The sequence below is a fragment of the Pongo abelii genome, chromosome 6 (genome assembly GCF_028885655.2).
Source record: "Pongo abelii isolate AG06213 chromosome 6, NHGRI_mPonAbe1-v2.0_pri, whole genome shotgun sequence".
Classification (NCBI taxonomy): Eukaryota; Metazoa; Chordata; class Mammalia; order Primates; family Hominidae; genus Pongo; species Pongo abelii.
Window position 1 is genome coordinate 61,496,379 of NC_071991.2, and position 27,371 is coordinate 61,523,749.

A 27,371-nucleotide genomic window follows, 5' to 3' on the forward strand; every position below is an offset into this window, starting at 1 on the left:
CTGTATTATTACATTTAAATAAACATGAAAAAGATACTTGGATAATAGTTTTAATTTCTCCAGTAGTCTTCATGAGGGTTTTGTAGCTGATGGCAACGGAGCTTTTCCTTTCAACTTAGCAGCCTTTTCCATTTTCATCTGTAAATTTAACATATTTATTGATATAATAACTTGTAAACCATTCTAAAGAAAAAAAAACCTGCAGAAAACTCATTCAGATTCATGTCACAGCCATTCCACAGTTATTAAGCTGCTAAATACTAAAGCCAAAATCTGTTAAAGGGACATAATTACACATTTTCAAGTGGTTTTATTTTAATTTTACAGAAACATTTTAATAAAAGTAACATATGAATATTGCTTTAGAGAAAAAAATTAATTTCAATTGCCACTAAAATTACAAGTGCTTAAAATGACTAAACTTACATCCAGCCTATGCACCTTCCCTACAGAGTTACATAATGCACCTAATCCAGCTGGATTCTCTCTGGAACGTGGACTGCTTTAAGGATAGTTTTCTATAATTGTGGTTTCTACATTCCCACAGTTACCTTTCTGAAAGTCTTTTCCTCCTTCATTGTAGTTAAAGCAAAAAAGCAGCACACATACCCTAAGCAGTGGCATTCTAACTTTTGAGACACATAGAGACCTTTTCCATGGGATTAAAAACCCCAGAGAACACAAATCCAACCTGCCTCTTACTCACCACCACTCACATTCACACACACCAATTTCCAGAGGCAACCCCACTGCCTTACCCCTGCAAGAGAAGGGGAGAGGAAGTCAGGGCCCATGGTAGAAGAAGGCAGGGCCTCCGACCTTCTGAACTGACAGGAATAATATCAAGAAACCAGGAGAGACCTGGAAAAACCAGTCTATCCAATCCCATCAAACTGCAAATAATAAAAGTTTCCAATCACAAAACCAGATTAATCTAACCTCTGTCTCCTCCACATTTATTCCCTCTCTCGCCTCTTTGAGTTGGGTTGGGAACCTCATTCAGACACCATACACTCATATCATTCCTGCAAACCATATCAAACAACAGATCATCTGAAGGACCCCCAAAAATACCCTATTCTAGAGCAAAAATTATAAGTTTTGATGTCAAATAGAAGAGAATGTGAATCCTACTTCTACCATTTATTAAGCATTTGGGGCAATTTATTTAACAGTTTTACATTTGTAAAAAATGTCATAGTAATAGCTACTCCTCAGGGTTGTTCTAAAGCTGTAAATAATATATATAAAGATCTAGGCACTTAAGCACTCGATAAACGCTAGACACTTTTCCTCACTCATTTAAAGCCAAGTGCTAGATTCGTAGGAACATAAATTTTTAAGAAGCAAAAATGCTAAAATACAAACAAAAACCAAAGCAGTGTTTGTCATTTGAAATAGTGGGTAGCAAATACATCCATCAACCATCTAGTCTTCTTTTTTTTTCTTTTTGAGACAAAGTCTTGCTCTGTCACCCAGGCTGGAGTGCAGTGGCACAATCTCAGCTCACTGCAACCTCCACCTCCTAGGTTCAAGTGATTCTCCTGCCTCAGCCTCCCAAGTAGCTGGGATTACAGGCACGCACCATCACACCCAGCTAATTTTTGTATTTTTAGTAGAGACAGGGTTTCACCATGTTCACCAGGCTGGTCTTGAACTCCTGACCCCAAGTGATCCGCCCACCTCGGCCTACTGAAGTGCTGGAATTACAGGCGTGAGCCACCGCACCCAGCAAACCATCTAGAGTCTTAAAAGCAAAGATACCTCCTCTTTTGATTTGTTTTGTTTTGTTTATTTTGTTTTGTTTTGTTTTTTAAATTTCCTGGCAGGAATACAGTGCTTTGCACCTAGTAGACCTTTGATATTTGTTTCCTTAATAAAATTCTCCTTTCTTGGGGAAAACAGACCAAGAATCATCCACAGCAGAAGAAAATAACTTGAACTGATATATAAAAGCAACTTTTCAAGAGTATCTAAAAGCAGCTGGTAAACTATGTTACCACAAAGGCCTCACTTGTCAAAGCCGACTTACACTCATCATAGAGTCTTCCCTGCCAGATGTTACCAATGATTAGCAAAGAATGCAGGCAGAAACCAGATACACACAATGGCATTGCTCTTGAGAGAGGCTCTGAACTATCAGACGCACAGCTTCTTAATCATCCAAACGGTTTTGGAGTAAAAGACGACTACTAATAGCACGTATAGTCCATGTCACCTCAGAGGAAGTTATTTAGGTATAGGCGTCTTAGTTTTTATACTCCATTAATCACACATGGTGGAGAGTTTATAAGCTATATCTCATAAATCTATAAATCACAGAGGCTAGAAAGTTATAAACTACATCTCATAAAGCCACAAATTCCAGGTTTGTTTATGTCAAGTAATCTTTTTTTTTTCTCTCGAGACAGAGTGTTGCTCTGTTGCCCAGGCTGGAGTGCAGTAGCGCGATCTCAGCTCACTGCAACCTTGCCTCCTGGGTTCAAGCAATTCTCCTGCCTCAGCCTCCTGAGTAGCTGGGATTACAGGCGCATGCCACCATGCCCAGCTAACTCTGTGTGTGTGTGTGCGTGCGTGCGTGCGTGCGTGTGTGTGTGTTTAGTAGAGATGGGGTTTCACCGTGTTGGCCAGGCTGGTCTCAAACTCCTGACCTCATAATCCACCCACCTCGGCCTCCCAAAGTGCTGGGATTATAGGCATAATACACCCGGCCTATAATAAGCAATCTTGACAGGCCAGGTATATCCTTTAAAACATTCACAAATAAGAATTCCTCTCCTTATCTTCCCACAAGCAAACACCATTGGCATGTTTTCAAGGCAGCCAAAACTGCAGGCTTCTGGAGAAGGGATGGAAGGAATTCTAGAACCTAGTCTCCCATAAGCCTGTGAGGAAAAACTAAAACTTGGCTTGTGTGTGTGTGTTCCAAGAATGAAGAGTGATTTGATTATAAGTTTATACCCTGATGCTGCTGCAAAAGCTGCCTTTTCTTCCATCACTCTCACCATTTCATCTCCCTCGCTGACATCCTACCACAACTCTTTCCCCTTGCTATGGTCTGAATGTTTCATGTTGAAATCCTCATCTCCAATGTAGCGGTATTAGGAGATGGGCCCTGTGGGCAGTGATTAGATCATGAGGGCAGAGCCCTCATGAATGGGATAAGTGCCCTTATAAAAGAGGCCTCAAGACCCATCATGCCCCTTTTACCATATGAGGACACGGCAAGATGCTATCTGCCGACCAGGAAGCAGGCCTCCATGAGACACCAAATCTGCCGGCACCTTGATCTTAGACTTCCTAGTCTCTGAAACTGTGAGCAATAAATGTCTATTGTTTATAACCCATCCAGCTTTACGGTATTTTGTTACAGCAGCCCAAACAGACTAAGACACCCTTAGACCAGAGCTTTTGAAATCTGCGGTGATGGAAATGCCTTGTGCTATCCAATAAGGAAGCCGCTAGCCACATGGGGCCACTAAGCACTTGAAATGTGGCTAGTATGACTGAGGAAATAAACATTAAATTTTTAAAATTTAAATTTAGCCTTATAGAGCCCCATATGGAGAGTGACTAAAGCATGGATATAGAATGTTTCCATCACTGCAAAAAGCTCTATTTTCTGTCTCTGACTTAAATCCTGTCCTCTCCCCTTCGACTTCAAAATTCTTAAGCTACCCTGTCTCCAACTTACTTCCTGAATTTACTTAATGCTCAACTTTTTCCACACTTTCAGTTACTCAGCAAGCTCTTGTCTAAGAGTCGTACAGGATACAACAAAAAGTGGCAGGAGTATCTTTACTTTTGTGGCGTTTATTACCTGGCTGGAGAGATAATGATGCCCACAAAACAACAACCCTAAAGAAAGTACTTGCAGCCATATGGCTGAAATGCTATTCCCCACACCTCATTAAGCCAACATTCTTTCATCTAGTAAAACATAAAAACAAAATAAAATTCTCAAATATGAACATGGCCATGAAACATATCAAAAGTATAAGAAGTTGACATGTATGAAAGTATCAATTATATTTGTGTTAATTTTTTTCAATTTTCCATAAATTCATAATTCACTAAAAACCTATTACATACAAAGCACTGTGCTAGGTGCTAGGGAAAATACAAAGATGAATAAAACACTATGCTTATCTCCAAGGCATTTACACACTGGTGAACTGAGTCACTATTACTTAAAGCTGTGAACACATCAAGACTTCACTTGTTGAGCCCTGGAAATTGTTAAAATATGTTTGTTTAATGTTCGTTTCTTAAAGAATATTGGGTAATTTTTTTTTTAGATGGAGTTTCACTGTCACCCAGGCTGGAGTGCAGTAGCACGATCTTGGCTCACTGCAATCTCTGCCTCCCAGGTTCAAGCGATTCTCCTGCCTCGGCCTCCCAAATAGCTGGGATTACAGGCGTATACCACCATGCCTGACTAATTGTTGTATTTTTTTTAGTAGAGACGGGGTCTCGCCATGTTGGACAGCCTGGTCCCAAACTCCTAACCTCAGGTGATCCGCCCGCCTCGGCCTCCCAAAGTGCTGGGATTACAGGCGTGAGCCACTGTGCCCAGATGTATATTGGGTAATTTTAACGAGTCTGGATACACCTAAAAGCCTCTAAGAAGAATAAATAATACATATTAAGAATTCAAAATAGGCACCAGGTGCGGTGGCTCACGCCTGTAATCCCAGCACTTTGGGAGGCCGAGGCGGGCGGATCACGAGGTCAGGAGATCCAGACCATCCTGGCTAACACGGTGAAACCCGGTCTCTACTAAAAATACAAAAAATTAGCCGGGCGTGGCAGCGGGCGCCTGTAGTCCCAGCTACTCGGGAGGCTGAGGCAGGAGAATGGCGTGAACCCGGGAGGCGGAGCTTGCAGTGAGCCGAGATGGCGCCACTGCACTCCAGCCTGGGCGACAGACCGAGACTCCATCTCAAAAAAAAAAAAAAGAATTCAAAATATATTGAATCTTTATTTGGCAAATATTTTTAAATAAAAAATAAAGGTACATGTATAAAAAAAGGAATTCAAGATACATATAATTTACAAATCTGCTGATATTGATGTTTATTACTGACAATTTTATCTGCGTATTTATCCAATCTTTATGGCCTTCATAAATCAACCAGTGTATTAAATATCATGTTATTCTTTAGCCCTGTTTCTGTGTAAATTATTCTAATAAGCCTCAAGGCCTAACACCAACTGTAAGTAAAGACTTTATAAATTATTTTCAAGGATGTTCCACATTCAACGTATAATGGTTCTAGTGCTTTTGCTACAAGTAAATGCTTAATGCAAGTGGATTTCCTCAAAAACCTACCCTTTCCTGGTATCGTCTTTCAAAGAAAGCCATATCATCCTCTTCAAGTGTCCTTAAAGAAGAAACTTGACTACTTGTACCTACTAACAAGGAAAAAAAATCCAAGTAATGTATTTATATCATTACATATTCCTCTGAAATAAAAGAAAGAAAAGTTTTCTTCTGCTCGGTGATAATGTTTTATTTTTCAAACCAAAAATGGCCTAAATGAATAATTGGTCCTACTATCTCATTCTCTTTTAGAGAGAATGGCATCACAGGACAGAAGTGTTTTTCACTAGCAAACATTCTCCAAATATTCCACAGTTCATATTAAATAGCACCATATAGCTATTCCGTATAAGAGTACACTTAGTTTTGTCCAACAACTTTTTACATTTTATAACTAGAAATCCATGTTACACTTTGAGATAATGCACAAAAGTAATTATTGAGACTTGGTACAGGCAACCATAAGTAATGATAGTACCTGCTTCAAAATCTTTTGAAACTGAACTATTTTATCCATTTTTTACGGTACTCACTTTGTAAAATGGATCAAGCACTAATTTATATGCTGAAAGGAATTTTTAAAATCGCTTAAGTAGGAAAACATCTGGTTTTCTTGGTAGGTACCCCAAGAGCCTAATTTCATAGAAAAGTACACCTTCATTGCGAGTGAAGGTCTTCACTGGGTCCCTTCATTTCCAAAGCAGACTAGCAACCTGAACACTTGCGCTTCTAGTTTCTAAAGCATATGAATTCACCCTCCATCAGCAACATGTAACTCCAGACAATCACCACAGAGTACAGCTACAATCTGTTGACTATCTTTGACAAAAGTCTTATTGAGAAGAGTAACAAGGGATTCTTATTCAAATAAGTGTTATCCACCCATTCCTCTGGAAACTCTGGGTCTATCCCTGGATCATGTGGGACCATTTGAGCCCAGCCTCTTCCAGACTCATCTACATTGAGTTGCATTATAATGGCATATTACCATTTATCTAGTAAAATGGTGTATCACAAACTCTTCAAAGGTGACTATCAGGCCAGGTGCAGTGATTCACGCCTGTAGTCCCAGCACTTTGGGAGGTGGAGGCAGGTGGATTGCTTGAGCTCAGGAGTTCGAGACCAGCCTGGACAACATGGCAAAACCCTGTCTCTACAAAAAATTCAAAATTTAGCTGGACATGGTGGTGCATTCCTATAGTCCCAGCTACTCAGGAGGCTGAGGTGGGAGATCACTTGAGCCAGGGAGGCGGAGGTTGCAGTAAGCCAAGATCACACCACTATACTCCAGCCTGGGTAAGAGAGCAAGACTCTGTCTCAAAAAAAAAAAAAAAAAGGAAAAGGTGACTATCAGAAACAAGCAACTGTCTGCCGTATTTGCTGAAAAAAAGCTTTTACCTTGGCCACTAATCACTGAGGGTCACTATACTAACTTAAAATCCAGCATGCCAGGCCAGGAGCAGTGACACATAGCTATAATCCCAGTGCTTTGGGAAGCTGAGGCAGGAGGCTAGCTTGAGGCCAGGAGTTTGAGACCAGCCTAATCAACATAGCAAGACCCTGCTGCTGCAAAAAAAAAAGTTTTTTTAATTACCCAGGTGTGGGGGCACACCTGTACTCCTAGCTACGTGGAAGGCTGAGGCAGGAAGATCACTTGAACCCTGGAGTTCAAGGTAACAGTGAGCCATGATCACACCACTGCAGAGAACTTGTCTCAAAAAAAAAAAAATTCCAGCATTGGTGTAACATTCATTAGCACTGAGGAACTCAGGCTTCCTCCTGTCTAATAAAGAAAAGCATTTAATTCATTGCACTTTCCTCTGTGTCTTGGCTGCCACTAAACTGAGTCAAAACTGAAGTTTAAACAAAGCAATTACATCAACCTTGAAAGCTGCCACAGCTGTGTCCTTTTCTTGGCTTCTTACTTGTATATATATTTTATCATTATGTACTAAGTTGTATGTTTTAAGGCAAACAGCCTTAAAATCCCTTGTGGGGAACGTCTAGGTGTATGAAAATACAGATAAAGAAAATTCTCATTTTAAAATATTCTAAAATACTATGTTTTAAATACCTAATAAGTCATACAAATTCATTCTTCCTGTTTTCAGTAAGGAAAATATAGAATACTGGTGCTTAAAAATGAATTCTACTTGCTCTTAATTTATAAATGATAAAACCCTGCTAACCTATGGTTATCACTGGATTACGCCTCTTTGGGAAAACCCAAAGGCAATTAGTCCGCCAGAGGGCCCTCTTATTCAAACACCAGAGCAACAGCATGTACCAGAACAAGGTTTAAAACTTCAAATTATAGTAGTATCAGAATCCTCGACATTCTCAGAGTTAGCTATTTTTCCCAATACAAAATGAAGTTGCTTGCTCTTTCTCAGTGTGTGGCTTACATAAAAGAAAGTAAAATGATAGCTTAACTTGAAGTTAAATTATCATAATAATGAAAAAAAGAGAGATGCCTAGAAAACAAATCAAAGCTCCGTATTCCAATTTACTACATCCAAAAACAGTTCTAAACTTCATTTCATTACCATCTGTTAACGTTTCTGGAGAAGAACTAGATGATGCTTGAAATGCTTTTAGGAATGGGCTGTCTACTGCCGTAATGGGAGATTCTAAAAATTCAACTGAAGGTGCACCTGAGAAAACAATACATGGAGAATAAAAATTAAATATTTACAGGGATACAAACAAGTTATTACTTCTAATGTAAAATAAATTGGAACCTCAGCAGAATTATTAGAAATTCTTTCTATAAAAAAAAAATTTTAGACTGGGTGTAATGGCTCATGCCTGTAATGCCAACACTTTGGAAAGCCAAAGCAAGAGAATTACTTGAGGCCAGGAGTTCAAGACCAGTCTTGGTAACATAGGGAGACCCCCATCTCTACCAAAAAAATAAATAAATAAAATACAAAAATTAGTTGGACATGGTAGTGTGTGCCTGTAGTCCTACCTACTTGGAAGGGTAAAGCAGGAAGATCACTTGAGCCCAGGAATTTAAGGCTGCAGTGAGCTATGATCACATCACTTCACTGGATCCAGCCTGGGCAACACTGTGAGACTCTTTTTATTTAGATTTTTGTCTGACATATAAAGTAAAAGCAAATGGGTAAAAGTATTCTGCACATTTCTGAGAACTTTTTCACAGAAAAAAAGAATATTATGTACCTATGTTAGCATAGAAGTTCAAAACCCTAATATATAATAGTTATAAAACACTATCAAAAAAGCAAGACATTCACAATAAGGAACCTCTGGCTGAAAAGGGTAGAATAAGTGTATTTTTACTCTATTCCTTACTAGGAAACCATCTAAAAACAAAGTATGAAAAATAAAGAAGAAAGTACCTTCTTCAATGAAATGAGGAAACATCCACAACTCCAAACCGTAAACTACAAAGACTAATTGCTAAATACATTGACGTTTGGACCGAAAGGAAGGAAGCTGCGGAGGAAATGTGTAGCTGCTCTATCTTCTTCACAAACCACCACCTTCCCCCGACACCGCTATCTCTATACCACAGGTGGTCCTAATTGGGTTAGAAGTTAGCCCCATCTTATAAACAGTGTGGGACTATTGCTCTGTCTCTCCCCGCTCTTATCCCCAGTGGCTCCCATGGGGCATGTGGGAATATGGGAGAAGGGGCTCTGGCCCACGCAGGTCCTTGTGCTGCCCTCTGGTGGCTGCATGTGCTACTGATCTCAAATGCTCAACTTGTATTTAATAAGTTGGTCTCTCAGCTTGATAGGGCCTGGTAGCCTCATGCTTGCTCCCACTATAAATACAGACCCCCTCAATACCTGTCACTTCCTCTATTGAGTCCCCCAGCTTAGGGGACCCACCTCCAGCTGTGCCCCCTGCTATGATAGATGCATGACTGGCCCACTGACTCACAGGTCACCTGCCTTCCCACACCCCCAGAGAGCTGGGAATTATGGACTCCTTCCACATCAAAAAGGAACCAAATTCCAGCAAGAGGTTTCCTTGGTCTAGGTATCTACATGGCTAAAAATCTGGAGTCCCTCTGCCCCTAGGTTCCTCTATACCTGAAATCAGAACAAAAACATCTTTTATTTCCTCTCCTTACTCTCACCTTTCTTCACCTCACCTTCTTTCGTGGGCCAAAAGGAAGAGGCTTTCTTTCCCTGTGAAATCATGTGTTACATAAGGCATTTTGGTCAACAATGGACTGCATATACAATGGTGGCCCCATAAGATTGTAACAGAGGTGCCCTATAAAAGTGTAACATTTTATTTATTTATTTTGAGGCAGGGTCTCGCTCTGTCACCCAGGCTGGAGGGCAATGGTGCCATCACAGCTCATTGCAACCTCTACATCCCAGGCTCAGGTGATCCTCTCACCTCAGCCCTCACCAAGTAGCTGGGATTACAGGCACACACACAATACCACGCCCAGCTAATTTTTTGTATTTTTGTAGAGACAGGGTTTCGCCATGTTGCCCAGGCTGGTCTCAAACTCCTGGGCTCAAGCAATTTGCCTGCCTCAGCCTCCCAAAATGCTGGGATTACAGGCATGAGCCACTGCACACAGCCAATTTTATTTTTTATGCCATATTTTTACTGTACCTTTTCTATATTTAGAAAAATTTAGATATACAAATACTCACCATTGTGTTACAATTGTCTACAGCATTCAGTACAGTAGCATGATGAACAAGTTTGTTGCCTAGGAACAAAAGGCTATACCATGTAGCTAGGTGTGTAGTACGCTCTACCATCTAGGTTTATGTAAGTACACTCTATGATGTTCACATAACGAACATCAACTAACAATGCATTTTCCAGAATGTATCCCCATCATTTAGTGGCACATGACTATACCTTGAAGATACTTAGTGTTAAAATACTAGAAGTCACTAAAGGGCAAAGATGCCAGCTACCACCATTATTTAGCATTGTTCTGGAAGTACTAGGCATTTTGACTAGTCAAGAATAAGAAGAGTCATAAATATTGGAAAGGAAGAGGAAAAAACATTATTTTTATAAAATAAACTAAAAATTGAGTAAAAACTCTAAGATTAAGTAATAAGAATGGTAACAAAAGCAATGAAACACTTGCTTTTTTATAAACAAACCATAATCAGTAAGAAGATATAATAGAAGAAAAAATATCTCATGTATGATACCAGTGAAAAAAAATTGGCCAGGAATAGGGGCTTACACCTGTAATCCCAGCACTTTGGGAGGCCAAGGCGGGCAGATCACCTGAGGTCAGGAGTTCAAGATCAGCCTGGCCAACATAGTGAAACCACACCTCTACTAAAAACACAAAAATTAGCCAGGCATGGTGGCACACACCTGTAATCCCAGCTACTCAGGAGGCCGAGGCAGGAGAATCACTTGAACCCAGGAGGCAGAGATTGCAGTGAGCCAAGATCGTGCCACTGCACTCCAGCCTGGGAGACAGAGCAAGATTCCATCTCAAAAAAAAAATTAAATACCTAGAAATAAACCTAATAAGATTGTGCAAGACTTCTGGGAAAACAACTTCAGAATTCCACTTAGCTGCACAGATGACAAATAAATGGAAAGACAATATTTAAAAATATCAATTTTACATGGTGGATCACACCTGTAGTCCCAGCTACTCAGGAGGCTGAGGTGGGAGGATTACTTGACCTTAGGAGTTTGAGACCAACCTGAGCAATACAGTAAGACTCTGTCTCTAAAAAAAATATAAAATGTAAAATATTAGCCAGGCATAGTGGCATGTGCCCATGGGCGCAGCTACTCGGGAGGTTGGGTGGGAGGACTGCTTGAGCCCAGGAGTTCAAGGCTGCAGTGAGCTATAATCATACTACCGCAGTACAGCCTGGGAAACAAAGCAAAACCCCATCTTTAAAAAAAAAATTATTTCTACATTCATCTACATATTCAATGTGATCTCAATTAAAATAATAGAGTTTTTAATACCTTAACAAAATGATGCCAAAGTTCTGAAAGAATTAAAACATAAGAACAGGTCGAGAAAATTCTGAAGCAATAAAATGAAGTCATAAATATTAACTAATTTATTTATTATAAAGCTGCAGTAATGAAAACAATATCGTAGCTGTACACAAATAGCCAACAATGTGGCAGACTAGGGAGCCCACAGAAATCTTCCGGTTGAACCCAACCCTGCTACTTCCTAGTTGAATAACACTGAGCAAGTTATTTTACTTCTCTGTGCTGCGTATCCTCATCTGTAAAATAGGAATAACAATCTAACTCACAGAGTTGTTGTGAGGATTAAGTGAAGTAATATATGTGATGTGGCTCAAACAACTGCTGGTAGTACAAAGCTGCAGTCATCAAACATGATCATCATCATCATCATTTTTTGACACTAGTAGTTGGGTTTTCTTTAGCTGTTGCTTGAGCCTAACACAATTATGCACCCGTAAAACTGCAAAAGAATTTACTTATGAAATTTAACAAGCTAGTTATAAAATTACCTAGAAGAGAAAATGCACAAAAATATCAAGACAATCTTGAAAACAATCACAAACAGGAGGAATTTACCATATCAAATATCATGACATACCAGGAAGCTATCATAAAAAATATATGTTATATAAATATATAATATTGGCACAGGATAGACAAATGGGCCAATGGAACAAAATGGAGAATATGACAGAATATGGTAGAGTTTCCACAGAATACTATGCAGCCATAAAAAAGAATGAGTTCATGTACTTTGCAGGGACATGGATGAAGCTGGAAGCCATCATTCACAGCAAACTAATGCAGGAACAGAAAACTAAACACCGCATGTTCTCACTCACAAGTGGGAGTTGAACAATGAGAACACATGGACACGAGGAGGGCAACATCACATACAAGGCGCCTGTCAGAGGGTGGGAGGCGAGCGGAGGGAGGGCATTAGGACAAATAGCTAATGCATGCAGGGCTTAAAACCTAGATGATGGGTTGATAGGTGCAGCAGATCACCATGGCACATGTATACCTAGGTAACAAACCTGCATGTTCTGCACATGTATCCCAGAACTTAAAGTAAAATAAAAATAAAGAACATGGTAGAGTTTCAAATGATTTGAGAAAGAATGGTGCTTGAATAACTGGCCATCAATTTAGACAAAAACTGAAGTTAGAAACATCTACCTCATACTTTCACAAAAAATAAATTACAGATATATGAAAAAGCTCAACATAAAAAAGTATTAAAATAAAATGCAGGAGAATATATTTATAAAACTGAAATACGAAAGGCCTGTCTCCAAAATTTCTAAACTGTAAAAAAAAAAAAAAAAAGTTAAGAGACAAATGACAGGTTGGGAGAAAATGTCTGCAAAATAAATAACAAAAAAATACAGAATATATAAAAAGACTTCCTATAAGTCAATGATAAAAGATAAAAACAAAAAAAAAATGAGCAAGGGATATGAACAGGCAATTCACAGAAAGTGAAATGGCCAATAAATATGAAAAGATCCCTATCTCACTAATAACCAGGGAAATCAAATTGAAACAACAATAACAATTTTACACATCAGACTGGCAAAAAAATCAAGTTTAATAATATCAATGATTGGCCTAAATGTGAGGAAACAGGCAAGCTAAAGCATCAGTAGAGGATGTAAAAACAAGAAGAGCATTTTTGGAGGACATTTTGGCAGAATGTATTAGAATTTTACAGGTTAACACGCTCCAATAGTTTTACTTCTCCGTATCTACCTTAGAGTCAAATTCATGCAAGGATACAGGCAGACAAATTCAAAGACGGAAATCTAAATGCCATGAACAAGGAAATGGTTAGATAAACTGCTTTATCTACAGTGTGGAATACCATACAGCAGTTAAAAAGAATGAAGTAGACTTGTGTGTCCTGACACAATAGGCCTTCACATTTTTCTAAGTTAAAAAAGTAAAGCCAGGTATCGTGATGCATGCCTGTAATCCCAGCTACTAGGAAGGCTGAGACTGGAGGATCGCTTGAACCCAGGAGTTCAAACCTAGCCTACCACCATAGCAAGACCCTATCTCTTAAACAATATATACCAATAATTTTTAAAAATTAAAAAGTAAATAGTAAAATTATATGTTAAAGAGAAAAATTAATTGATGATAGCAAATTACCCTCGGGGAAAGAATCAGACAAAGAGAAGTATTCAAGGGTGCTTTGCACTTACTTTCTTTTTTTTTTTTCCACTTAATTTCTATTGTTTGAATCTTTTACAAGAAAATATACACTTGTATGGGCCTGGCGTGGTGGCTCAAGCCTGTAATCCCAGCACTTTGGGAGGCTGAGGCGGGCGGATCACCTGAGGTCGGGAGTTCGAGACCAGCCTGACCAACATGGAGAAACCCCCATCTCTACTAAAAATACAAAATTAGCCGGGCGTGGTGGCGCATGCCTGTAATCCCAGCTACTCAGGAGGCTGAGGCAGGAGAATCGCTTGAACCCGGGAGGCAGAGGTTGTGGTGAGCCGAGATCACGCTATTGCACTCCAGCCTGGGCAACAAGAGCAAAACTCCATCTCAACGAAAAAAAAAGAAAGAAAAGAAAATATACACTTGTATTTATGTAATTTTTAAATGAAAAAATACATGCTTGTTGTAAAAAAGAAAAAAAAACTTACACACATGTGTTTCAAGTAGACAGGGAACACATTCTGCTCCCCAGTCCCACTCAGCTCTCAGAAGGATCCATCTACCTTTAATAGTTTAGAATAGATCCTATTAAACTTTCCCTACATTATTTACAACATATATGTATGCAGGAAGATATATGTATGTGCACACACATACATACATATTTTACTACAGACGTGATTACATGTATATACATGTATGTTCATATACACACATGAACATAAGCCTATTGTTTCCAAAACGAAATGGATATAATAGCATAAGTTACATACAGTAGAGTAACAGGTAAACTTTATCATATCAAATAAAATAAATATTATTCAGCTATACAAACAATGGAGATGTGGATTCAAATTTGAGTACAAGTATTGGGATGGGAATGATCTCTGCCACATGCTTTCTAAATTCTGTAGTGACAATACATTGTATAGTAGCAATAAAACCTCTTTTATGGATACTAAATAGGTCTGAAAAAATAAAAAATAAAATAAAAATTTTAAAAACCTCTTTTAAAAAATAAAAATCAAATGAGAGAATGTTTTCTGAAAGAAAAATACTATAAATTGCTTAACAAATATAAGGCTTCACTATTGTTAGCACACATAAAAACAATACGATGGGCTCACATTTCATATAGTATCACTTACCAATCCCACTGTCATCTAACCGCATGTAGCCTTCCGCCAGCGAGCTGAAACCAGTTAATCCTCCCATGGCTGCATAAGGAACGTCCTGTCCCACTGGTTTTCCCTGAGCCAATCTTTCTTGCTTAGTTTCCACTACTGTGTCATGGGCATATGCAGGCTGACCACAAGCACAAGTGAAGCAGCTATGGAATCCTGAACACTTGGAACCTGAATCAAGATGTAAAGGGAGTTAAATTCTTAAAGGTACTATGTTGTCTACCCTAAAGACACTTAGCCTGGCAAAAGCCAGCTGAATCTAGATCTTCTGGCCCCTATAACTCTTACCTCCAGCCACTGAACTCCTTCCTAGCCACTGTTCTTACTTCTAAAACATGCTAAAGTAGTAACCAGATACAACACAGAAAAAAAAAAAACTGCAAAACACAACAAGGACTAAAAGAAATTGAAGAGCCAGGTAATGTAGACCTTCTCCTCAAAAACTGAATTATAAGCAGGCATGGCGGGGACACCCCGGTGGCCAGGACCAGGTGAAGAGATAATGTAGAAATCTTCCTACAGATCAACTCACCATAGAAGTCAAATTAGAAGGCCAGCCTGTAGACACAGAAAGGGTGTAGTGGAATCTTGTTCAGCAATAAAAAGGAAAGAAGTATTGATATAGGCTATATGGATGAATCATGAAAACATCATGCTAAATGAAAGAAGCCAGTCACAAAAGACCACATATTCTATGATTCTATTTACATAAAATGTCCAGAATAGGCAAATCCAGAAAAAGAAAGTAGATTATGGGTTGCCTAGGGCTGGGGAGAGAGAAAAGTAAGGAAGGACTCCTAGTGAATATGGAGTTTCTTTTTGGGGTGAGAAAAATGTTCTGAAATGTACTGTGCTGGTGGTTACACAACATTCATGCTGATTATATATTAAAAATCACTAAACTGCACATTTTAAATAGGCTAATTGTATGACATGTGAATTACGTCTTTAAAAAGTTGTTGTATAAAAAAAATCAAGCCACATTGTAATGGAGGCCAGAATATACCATTAACAAAATCTTTACCCATTCACACCTCTGACAAACATATATGGGAACAGCTAAGCACGGTGGCTCACGCCTGGAATCCCAGCACTTTGGGAGGCCGAGGCGGGCAGATCACTTGAGTTCAGGGGTTTGAGAACAGCCTGGCCAACATGGCAAAACCCCGTCTCTAATAAAAATACAAAAATTAGCCGGGCGTGGTGGCAGGCGCCTATAATCTCAGCTACTTGGGAGGCTGAGGCAAAAGAATCACTTGAACCCTGGAGGCAGAGGTTGCAGTGAGCCAAGATCACACCACTGCACTCCTGGTGACAAGAGCCTGGGTGACAAGAGCAAAACTCCGTAAAAAAAATAATAATAATAAATATATATATATATATGAACCAAGACATATAAATAAGTCAGTTTTTTCCAACTACTTCCATATTCAGCCAATGAAACATTTATTCCTGCCACTGTCATTAAAAATGTTTTATTACATACTTCATCATAAGATTTCAACTCAAACTACTATAAAAACAACTGGATTGACTATCTCCTGAAGGAAACTAATGGACTAGCACTCTACCTAGTTCAGTGGATGATCCAGTGTAAGGGCAAAAGGGGTAGAGGTTGGAATTTGGGTACAGGTATTAAGGTAAGGGTATTACTGCATACAAAGCATTAAAATGATCATGCTGTGTTAATCTATCAGCAAACCATAAAAGTTTTTTGACTTATAAAACGCTTTTTTAAAATCTATGAATAGAATTTAGTTGCTTCAACTCCCATATCCAAAAATTTGTATCAGATCACATCTGGTAATTCTTTAAAATCCATTACTATTACTTAAATTATCTGAACTACATGAGATGAGGGTTTATGATTATCAAGCATACCATTAACTCTGAGTTCTTCCACAAAAATGAAATCTTAGAGTATCTATCCATTGAATTCTCCTTAGTTGTTTAATATTAACGCTATAACTGAATATTAACTCTACAACCAGTAAAAAAGCACGTTAAATATTCAAGGAAGACATATAAACAGAAGTTTCTGTGTTTATAATAATATAACTCACATGTATTGCATGTAAAGCCAGGCGCAGCACTGTGCTGATCAGCAAAGTGTTTGCACCTGCAGCGAATGGGCTGGCTACCATTCAAGGGGACATAAAGGTAAGCCCTGCACTGGCAGCCAGTCACTTGGCAGGGCAGATCAATGGGGCGCTGCTGAGGAATCATTTCCAAGTCAGTTTTATGTTGTTTATACCTAAAAAAGGAGAAAGAGAGAGAAATACAAACACAATACAGGTATTATCAAAAATTACAATTTCTATTATATTAAAGGCAGACATGATTTTTTAAATTATTATTGCTTTATTATTCTTCATAGTAAGGTAAAAATAAACTCTCCTACATATAGTACTTGTATCACCTATGTTGCTTTGGTCAGAGGAAATCTTTACTCTTTTAGATTTCTATTTTTAGTTATTTAAGAAGCTGTTTCACAGCAATACAAAGAATAATTATATAATTTCCTTAAAACACTTACTTCTACAGATTCCTTAAGAGAGAAGCACAGCCTAAGAGTATGAAAAAGTTCAGGCCGGGCGCAGTGGTTCATGCCTGTAATCCCAGCACTTTGGGAGGCTGAGGTGGGCGGATCACCTGAGGTCGGGAGTTTGAGACCAGCCTGACCAATATAGAGAAACCCCGTCTCTACTAAAAATAAAAAATTAGCTGGCTGTTGTGGCACATGCCTGTAACCCCAGCTACTCAGGAGGCTGAGGCAGGAGAACTGCTTGAATCCAGGAGGCAGAGGTTGCGGTGAGCCCAGACTGCACCATTGCACTCCACCCTGGGCAACAAGAGCGAAACTCCGTCTCAAAAAAAAAAAAAAGAAAAGAAAAAGTTCTTTACCAATGTTATTTTTATCAAAGTGCATTACTTAAATTTATTTGCATGTTTGCTACTTAAAATAGAAATATATTCAATAAACGTGTATTGATGTAATTTAATATAACTTTTGACTTCAAAATAAATTATCAATATTTTTGAAAGCCAAAGCTCCTTCTTATAGTATTGTAATTTTCTTAAATAGATCACTCACTTTCTTCTCATAGGTGATATTCAGTAAAATAATACTAAATTTATTATTCTCAATATTAATCAAAGAAATGCAAATTAAAGGCCGGGTGCGGTGGCTCACGCCTGTAATCCCAGCACTTTGGGAGGCTGAGGCGGGCGGATCACAAGGTCAGGAGATCGAGACCATCTTGGCTAACACGGTGAAACCCGGTCTCTACTAAAAATACAAAACATTAGCCAAGCGTGGTGGTGGGCGCCTGTAGTCCCAGCTACTTGGGAGGCTGAGGCAGGAGAATGGCGTGAACCTGGGAGGTGGACCTTGCAGTGAGCCAAGATCGAGCCACTGCACTCCAGCCTGGGCAACAGAGAAAGACTCCGTCTCAAAAGAAAAAAAAAAAAGAAAGAAATGCAAATTAAAATGAGATACCATTTTAACTTAGCAAAAAGAGTCAAAGTTTTTTAAAACTATATGTAACACACAATGCTATCAAGAGTGTTACGAAAGGGTCAGGAGCCGGTGGCACATGCCTGTAACCCCAACACTTTGGGAGGCCAAGGCAGGTAGATCGCTTGAGCTCAGGAGTTCAAGACCAACCTGGGCAACATGATGAAACCCCATCTCTACTAAAAATACAAAAATTAGCCCGGCATGGTGATGCATGCCTGTAGTCCCAGCTACTCGGGAGGCTGAGGCAGGAGAATCCCTTGAACCCGGGAGGCAGAGGTTGCAGTGAGCTGAGATGGCACCACTGTACTCCAGCCTGGGCAACAGGCGAGGCTCTGTCTCAAAAAAAAAAGAATGTTACAAAAGAACAAATTCTATTTAATAATGTTTCAAGAAACTTGAAAAGGTCCATTCTTTGAACCAGAAATTTCATTTTTGGAAAACATACCCTAAGAAAATAATTCCATATATAGAAAAAGCTTTATGCATACCAATAATATTAGCCATAGTACTTACATCAGCTACATTATACACACACCCACACAACATAAGAGAACCAGTAAGTAAATTACTAGACAACAGTTTTCAAACCTTTTAGCAGTGACACCCTTTTGTCAAATAAAATCTTTTATAGAACCAGAGTACATAAAACAAATGCAGAATTGGTTAAAGCGAGAGGAAGAACAGAATAGAGTTTCCCCTTCTCCTAACCTGCCCTTCCACCTGGCACACCCCCAAGGCTCCCTCACAGCTCCGGAGAACACAGATAAACACCACTGGACTAGCTGGACTAGCTGGCAGGTATTAAAAATCTTGTTTTTGATCAGCAAATAACAATGTGGAAACATATTTCTATGATTCTGTCATTAAAAAGTGGCTCAGTATTTTATGCACACACATACTTAACAACAGTTAAATGGCACAGTGACTCACGCCTGTAATCCTAGCACTTTGGGAGGCTGAGGTGGGTGGATCAGTTGAGGTCAGGAGTTTGAGACCAGCCTGACCAACATGGAGAAACCCCGTCTCTTCTAAAAATACAAAATTAGCCGGGCATGGTGGTGCATGCCTGTAATCCCAGCTACTCGGGAGGCTGAGGCAGGAGAATCGCTTGAACCCACGAGGCAGAGGTTGTAGTGAGCTGAGATCACGCTATTGCACTCCAGCCTGGGCAACAAGAGTGAAACTCCGTCTCAGAAAAAAAAGAAAAAAGAAAAATCATACAGATATTGTAAAAAAAAAAAAAAAAAAAAAAAAACTAGCAGCTGGCTTTGGGTAGTGAGCTGCTTCTATATATTGTATATAGAATATATTCTATGTTTCTATATATCCCCCATTTTCCTTGATAATCATGTATCACTTTTATAGTGGGGGGAAAAAGTTTGGAAGAAATCTCACTCAGTGGATCAGTACTAAATATAATAACTTCTCCATCAAAGTTGAGTTTGGTCAGCTGAGCATGGTGGTGCACACGTGTAATCTGAGTACTTTGGAAAGCCCAAGGTAGACAGACAACTTGAGCCCAGGAGCTCCAGACCAGTCTGGGCAACAAAGCCAAACCGCTTCTCTACAAAAAAATACAAAAATTAGCTGGATGTGGTGGCACATGCCTGTGGTCCCAGCTACTTGGGAGGCTGAAATCGAAGGATCGCTGGAGCCCAGGAGGTCGAGGCTGCAATGAGCCAAGATCGTGCCACTGCACTCCAACCTGAGTGAAAGGGTAAGGCCCTGTCTCAAAAAACAAAAAAGCTGAGTTGGATCAATTCTGACGTTCAAGTCCATGCTGTATAAGTCATACAGAGATTACACAGTGGCACTAAATTTGTGTAAGAATAAATTATAAAACTATCACAAACTTACCAAACCCCTCTTTAATTCTGAAAGATATCAACACATCCCTTATCCTCCATTCCTCCTCAGTGTTTTTACTTGGAGTTGCTAAATAAATTTATAGTCAATCTATATACAACATTACTCATCCCAGCAACTGCCTAACAAACTTTGGCAAACTGCAACTCTGTAAATAGCAACTATACAAAGAGTCTTTGTGAAAGAGCCCCAGAAATTGCTATCAGAATAGGGTGGTTCCTCTTGGAACCGAAAGTTAAAGTTGCTGCCTGAAAACATGGAACAGGTTCAGAGACTTTTCTGTGAAGCAGCTTAAGTATTCTGCACTTGACAACTGTGAGACAGTAGCAAAATTTAAAGTAGAGCATACACACAGCAAAATGCAAACTTCAGATACAACTCAAGTCAAAAACTGGAGCCTCACTATTTCCTTTCCTTTAGGCACTTTTCTTGGAACATGACCATTTGTAATGCAAAGCAGTGTGCTTGTTTGTTTAAAGAAAGGTATCAACACAGCAGATCCTTAAGGTATAAAAGGCGATTAGTATATCTGAGGAGAAATGTTTATACTTACAGATGGACAGCATGATCAGTGTGGGTCAATTCAAGCAACGCTTAAAGTAGTTCCTCAATCTGATGACCCATTCTCTACCTTCTCCAATGATGTGAGATGTCAGTAGACTCCTCTCCCCAGTCAAACCGAAAGACCCCTGGCAAAGCCACAGGGCCACCAAACATTTTTGCCAATGGCAAGAGAACTGCTTAAGGTGATAGACTCCATGATGAGCGCTAATAGGATATGATGGAAAATTTTTAATTATAGCTTTAAAAACCTTTAGATAATTTTTGTGGGGTTTTTTGTTTTGTTTTGTTTGGTTTTGTTTTGAGACAGCGTCTCACACTGTCGCCCAGGGTGGTATGCAGTGGTGTGATCTCGGCTGACTGCAACCTCACCTCCCACGCTCAAGCGATTCTCCTGCCTCAGCCTCCCACGTAGCTAGGATTACAGGCGCGTGCCACCACACCCAGCTAATTTTTTGTATTTTTAGTAGAGACAGGGTTTCACTATGTTGGCCAGACTGGTCGCGAATTCCTGACCTCATGATCCACCCACCTCAGCCTCCCAAAGTGCTGGAGTTACAGGCATGAGCCACTGCGCCTGGCCAGTTTTTGTTTTTTAAGAGAAAAGGTTTCACTCTCTGTCACCCAGGCTGGAATGCAGTTGCACAATCATAGCTCACTGCAGACTAAACTCCTAGGCTCAAGCAGTCCTCCTGCCTCGGTCTCCCAAAGTTCTGGGATAACATAGATGTGAGCCACCATCCCCAGCGGATAATTTCTACTCTACTATATAAAGGACAATTGTTAAATGTTTCTCAGTCACTACAATTTGCAGACGTAAGATATGCTTAGCTTTTTATTTTCTAATTATCAAAAAATTTTGCAATAAAGTATCTTACCTATGTGTACAAAAACACAGTGTCTCTGGGCCCACAAGTTTACAATCCATCCCTGTTGGTGACCGCCAGCTCACAAATAATCTGTTTTGTAAGCGCAGAGGTAAAACTTTTCTTTTGTATTCTTCATATTCTTCAGGAGTAAAAAGTTTCCCTCCATCATCCTCACCAACAATTCTACAACAAAAATATATATTTCTCTTAAGCTTTGAGTATTTATTTTCCGGGTGAGCTATGACAAGGCCACTGCAAATATTAAATAAATTTGTAAGCTTTTATTTTGTAAATCTGTCTTTTCTTACAGATGTGGCAGGCCAGGTCTCCGTAACAACTGTTTCAGCACTGACTGAGTGGTTAAGTTAAATATTAAAAGCTGATAGAACCAGGGTCCTTATACAAAGGCTGGAATGTAACAAAAGCCCACCAAGCGTTTGCCCAGGCCTTTCCTGGGCCTTGAAGCATAACAAGATAACAAAGGAATTCTTAAAGGACCCGTCTGGGACTAAACAAGTTTTACTGGGGGTCTGAAGAAACTCCCCAGACCTCCACAAACAAGTTTACTGGGGGTCTGAAGGAACTCCCCAAACCTCCATGATTTAGCAGGAGACAAGACGAGAGTAATCACCCCAGCACCTGGACCCATTTAGATTAAGTAAATTTACTGAGGCTCCAGAGGAAGGTCTTCAGGACTCAGATCTTAGTTATAGATTAGAAGTTAATCATTTATATCTTTAGATAAATGCACACTTACACATAAACATATATATACATATAAACATACGTAATTTTGAATTGGTCTGGCGATATCTTCCAGGCCTTCTCCCTAAAACCAGTTACAGAAATAATCTCCCTTCTTTCCCAGTTCATCTGAATCGCATTACTGGGCCACGAGAATAGGCAGCCCAACCCTTGGTTTGATCCAGAAACATAGGTGCCTCAGCCATGAACCCAGCGATGGGTGAGAAAAGAAATCTTTTCTCCCCTCCACTTCCTATATAAGAGGGTTACAAATAGGAAAGACAATGAATTCATAATGAAACTTTACTGATCCAGGTTTATCAACAGAGGATTACCACATATTCATCTCAGTTCTTCCTTTGATACTGAAGCAAAGATGCTCATACCTCTCATTAAAGGTAGAGCCTTAACTGCTAAAAATTCTAACATTTACCTCCTTTGAAAATGTATCCCAGAAAAGTACAAAAAACATCAAAGCAGAAGCCAACATGACTAATTTCCATACCTGTCTCCAAACCCTGGCCAGGGGTTTAAACTAATGCGGAACCTAAATACACACTTGGTTCAGCACAAGCTAAAACCACATTTGTGTGTTAAGTAATCAAATTTATCATTGTTTAATTTCAGAAGTAAGAACCCAAAATATTATGGGAAAACATTAAGCCCCCACTATTTGTATGAAAAGAAATTAAGAGTTGGCCTCCCTGGAGGAAAAGAAAGCACGATTAAAAGAAGTTTTTCCAAAACTGAAGACATTTCTCCCTGAAAATACTCCCCTTGAAAAGTCACAAAAAGTGATGTTTGTAGAATGCTACATACTTTTTTGTGCAATACATGCTTTTTTCCATACTTTGAAGACTTTAGCTGCGGTAGAAAATAAAAACCATTGCTCTATGTACTTGCCATTAGAAAAAAAGAAAAACCAATTTATAAGCTATGAAATAATCAAAACCTCCTTCTTTACATAAACAATCTAGATACGTAATAGTAAAGAAACAAAGGGCATTTAATTCTGAGATAAATTTTGGGCCATTTCACTTTCTTGTAGCTACCAAGAATACCAACAGGTATTAAGATTTTAAGATAAATATGGATCTTTAAAAGATCTTTTAAAAGTAAGATGTCATTGGTATTTAAGTTCTAGACCAGTGCAACTCAAATTTTATTTTACTTACAGAATCCCCAGGGGATCTTGCTCAAATGCAGATTAAGATTCACAGGGCAGTGGCTCATGCCTGTAATCCCAGCACTTTGGGAGGCCGAAGCAGGCAGATCACTTGAGGTCAGGAGTTCGAGCCCAGCCTGGCCAATATAGCAAAACCCTGTCTCTACCAATAATACAAAAATTAGTAGGGCTTGGTGGTGGGCGCCTATAATCCCAACTACTCTGGAAACTGAGGCACTGAGAATCGCTTGAACCGCAGAGGCAGAGGTTAGAGTGAGCTGAGATAGCGCCACTGCACTCCAGCCTGGGCAGCAGAGCAAGACTCTATCCAAAAAAAAAATACACACACACACACACACACACACACACACACACACAATAAGGCCAGGTGTGGTGGCTCACATCTGTAATCCCAGCACTTTGCGAGGCTGAGGTGGGAGGATTGCTTGAGGCCAGGATCCCAAGATGAGCCTGGGCATCCTAGTGAGATCCCATCTCTACCAAAAATTTTAAAATTGGCTGGGTGTGGTGATGCATGCCTGTAGTCCTAGCTAGTTAGGAGGCTGAGAAGAGAGAGTTGCTTCAGCTCAGGAGGTCAAGGTTGCAGTCAGCCATTACAGTGCCACTGCACTCCAGCCTGGGAGACAGAGCGAGACTCTAAATAATAACAATAATAATAATAATAGGTCTGGAGTGGGCCTGAGATTCTGCTTTTCTAACAAGCTAACAGATGATGCCAGGACACTGGTCAGGGCCTCCCACAGTGTGAGTAACAAGGCTGCATGCTTCCCCTCCCAACTGACTCCCACTGAAGTACCTAGGCAAGACCAAATCCAGGAAAACTCTTAAGAAGGAAAGTTTGTTTCCTTCTAAACTCATATTTTGACTCATCTTCCCACCCCACCTTCCCAGCCCACCTTTTCATATCCAGGCACTCAAGTCCTGTTTTCCCCACTTTTCTAAAATTCTGACGTCAGTAAAGGACCTGATAATCTCTTTCAGAGGGAAGTGTTTCAAGTTATTTACTATTGCAAAAATAATTTCCCAGCCGGGCGCGGCGGCCCAGGCCTGTAATCCCAACACTATAGGAGGCCGAGGCAGGTGGATAGCTCGAGTCCAGGAGTTCAAGACCACCCTGGGCAACATGGTGAAATCCCGTCTCTACAGGAAATACAAAAATTAGCTGGCCGCCTGTAGTCCCAGCTACTCGGGAGGCTGAGGCAGGAGAATCACTTGAACCCAGGAGGCGGAGATTGCGGTGAGCCGAGATCGCGCCACTGCACTCCAGCCTGGGAAAGAGTCAGACCCTGTCTCAATAAAATAAATAACTACATAATTTCTCACCAGGTCTGCCCTAACATGTTCGGAGCTAGGCAAGAGTCAACTGGAGGCCCACAATTCACATATCTAAATATCCAAGTTATCAGTCAACACCAGCTCCAGCAACTTGCTCCCAGGCAAAAGCTCTGGAGAACTGGAGGCTCAAGGAGCCGGCTCTGCTCTGGGCGAGGACGGGATGATGGTTGTTCTGACCCTGAACCGGTCGTGGGAACTGACCCCATCAAGCTCCTAGCCCTTTTTCTTCTGGCTCAGAATCTCCAGGCAGTTCTAAGGGTGACCCAAAACTACACCAACGGGGCAGTCAGAGCGAGGGAGAGCAGTCAGCTGGGGGGCCTTCTGCGAGCACACCTCTGGGTCATCCGGGCCGCCTACGATGCCGCAGAGGAGGCCCTGTCGCTCGCTCTGGCCTCCCCGGCCGAACCTGGAGCGTCTCCCCTTTGCTTGAACACACACATCCTCCCGCCCCAACTCGGCGTCCTCAGGCGGTCCTCTCCAGGACTTCCCATCCGCCCAGATTCCGGACGATCAAAAACCCCAGGAAGCGGAAAAAGAGCGCCTCGCTGCAGGTGCACCAGCCTCGGTCAGGACCCAGGACAATGAACTGCGTCCTCAGGCCAAAGGAGCGACTACGTTTCCAGTTTCGGAAGGGGTTTCTCCAGAACACCAAACACCAGTCGGTGCCTTCCTCCTAAAACCAGCACCTCGGGGTGGGGAGCGCGTTCAGAACTTCACGGTTGACCCTATTACTGGGTTAATTTGATGTATGGCTAACTTCTATAGCCCCGAGTACTCGATGTGCATGTTTTCAATGGCCATTTAAAGAGCAGCTGGACCTCTGTATCAATCTAGAGTTAGTCACTCTTCTGGAAGGGAGCAGAGGGACCTCTTAAATGTTATCGGAAGACTCATCACTGCATAGAACTGCGTGGCCCTACAGTATTTAATTAGGCAGACTTAACTGGAATTCATCTAGGCCTCCCCCAACAGCCCAGGCACAGATGCCGGGAACCCCCGCGGACGCCGGCCGGGCCCCTGTCCGCGCCCCCAGCCCAGGGATCCTGGCCCCTTGGAGTGGCGGGGGGCAGGCCCGGAGCCACAGTCTCACCTCCGGTACTCCAGGTACTCGTCCACCGCCGCCACGCCGCCGGGAGGCAACGTCAGCCGCTCCATGGCCGGTGGGGAAGCCAAAGGTTTCCCTAGCGGCCAGCCGACAGCGAAGCCTGACGCAGCCAGGCTCCCTCCCGGTACCGCGCCCCCTCCCGCCCACCTCCTGATTGGCCTGGCCCGAAGCCCGAGGAGGCCGCGCGCGGCAACTGCGCAGGACGCGCGCCCCTACTGGCTGCCGGCGCCAGGCACCAGAACCCGGATCTCCGCAAGCGCAGCCCCGCGCCACGTGGAGTGCAGTTTGCCGCCCTCCACAAACCTTGCCGCTGTTCCCCTCTCCCTTCCCTGGACCGGCGAGTCTTCTTGTAAATTAACAAGTGACAAGGGAGTGCAGTGCCTTGCATATAACAGGCACACAGAAAACGGCTTATTTCTTTGTACAGCTCTTTTCGCTTAATCCATCTCTTGAAATATAAGTGGTTTTGAGAAGGTTCTGCTTTAGTTTGAGGCCTGCCTCTCCTTAACTGTCAGCCTGTTTCCAGTATTGGCGTTTTCAAAAACTCTGATGTAACAATCAGTAGTCCCGGGTATCTGGGTTTACTTTCGGGGTTGCTAAAGCAACATGTTCTTCAAAGGAACCGAATAACTGATTTAAGGTGAAGCAAGTAAAAACAATTTAGGTAAAATTTTGTTGTTTTTTTTTCAACTTTTGGAAACACTCTGCAAAATATATTTAGAAGCTGAATTACCATGCGATTGGTAATTTGGCCATAATTTGACTTAGCACGTTGTGGAAAAGAATAGGAAATCTTCAGACGAAGTCATTAAACTCTGAAGCTCCCAGGGATCAGCTTTAGCGCCCTCTGTAAAGTATCTGAGAGGGAGAATAAGCAAATAAGAAAAATAATTAAACTTCAGTTTCAAAGTACTTTTCTACATATTTCAGGTCCAAAAAACATTATGTAAACAAATTGTTTGGGTACCACCCCCTCCCTTCTCAGTGCCCTTTCAACAAACCCCACACTCTCCCCAAAGTCTTCCTCCTGTTCAGAAGCGTTCTTGACAGTCAGATAAATGAGTGATCCTGAAATAGGATTCATATTTTAGGAGACTGATCTCAGCTCAGTATTCTCTCCTATCACACCTGTGGTTTGCTGCTGTCCATTTTACCTCTTCCCCCCGACACCTCCCAGATGGGGTCTTGCTCTGTCTCCAAGGCTGGAGTGCAGTGGCGAGATCTCGACTCACTGCAACCTCTGCCTCCTAGGTTCAAGCAATTCTCCTGCCTCAGCCTCCTGAGTAGCTGGGATTACAGGCACGAGCCACCACGCCTGGCTTTTTTTTTTTTTTTTTTTTTTTTTTTTTGTATTTTTAGTAGAGACGGGGTTCACCATGTTGGCCAGGCTGGTCTCGATCTCCTGACCTCGTGATTTGCCTGCCTCAGCCTCCCAAAGTGCTAGGATTACAGGCGTGAGCCACCACGCCCAGCCCCATTCTACCTCTATGAGAGCCTAGTCTTGCTTTTAGGCAGCAACTAAACTAACAAAGAAAAATAGAA

The 27,371-nt window shown here is 41.0% G+C and overlaps 1 protein-coding gene across 5 annotated transcripts; it reads right to left on the minus strand.

The window, feature by feature from the left end:
* Positions 1 to 31: 31 nt before the first annotated feature.
* On the minus strand, positions 32 to 26,022 carry FAM221A (family with sequence similarity 221 member A). 5 transcript variants are annotated; one of them, XM_002818141.4, is made up of 7 exons: positions 25,815 to 26,022; positions 21,469 to 21,642; positions 16,707 to 16,897; positions 14,608 to 14,814; positions 7,870 to 7,977; positions 5,333 to 5,415; positions 32 to 138 (listed from the first exon to the last, which is right to left on the minus strand). In XM_002818141.4, the coding sequence occupies exons 1-7, from the start codon at positions 25,877 to 25,879 to the stop codon at positions 70 to 72; spliced, it is 897 nt and encodes a 298-aa protein (XP_002818187.2). In that variant the 5' UTR covers positions 25,880 to 26,022; the 3' UTR covers positions 32 to 69. The 5 variants fall into 5 exon arrangements, with proteins under 5 accessions (XP_002818187.2, XP_054415360.1, XP_054415361.1 ...); XM_054559385.1 differs by having other exon boundaries at positions 5,333 to 5,412; positions 25,815 to 25,976; XM_054559386.1 differs by lacking the exon at positions 5,333 to 5,415 and having other exon boundaries at positions 25,815 to 25,976.
* Positions 26,023 to 27,371: the final 1,349 nt, after the last annotated feature.

What these genes read in the sequence shown, in the direction of transcription:
- FAM221A (XM_002818141.4), bottom strand. Translation starts at nt 25,879, where the DNA reads ATGGAGCGGCTGACGTTGCCTCCCGGCGGCGTGGCGGCGGTGGACGAG. An exon ending in GAGTACCTGGAGTACCGGAG is followed by an intron (nt 21,643 to 25,814) that starts GTGAGACTGTGG and finishes TTTTTGTTGTAG; the next exon opens with AATTGTTGGTGAGGATGATG. An exon ending in TGGCTTTACATGCAATACAT is followed by an intron (nt 14,815 to 16,706) that starts GTGAGTTATATT and finishes ATCTTGATTCAG; the next exon opens with GTTCCAAGTGTTCAGGATTC.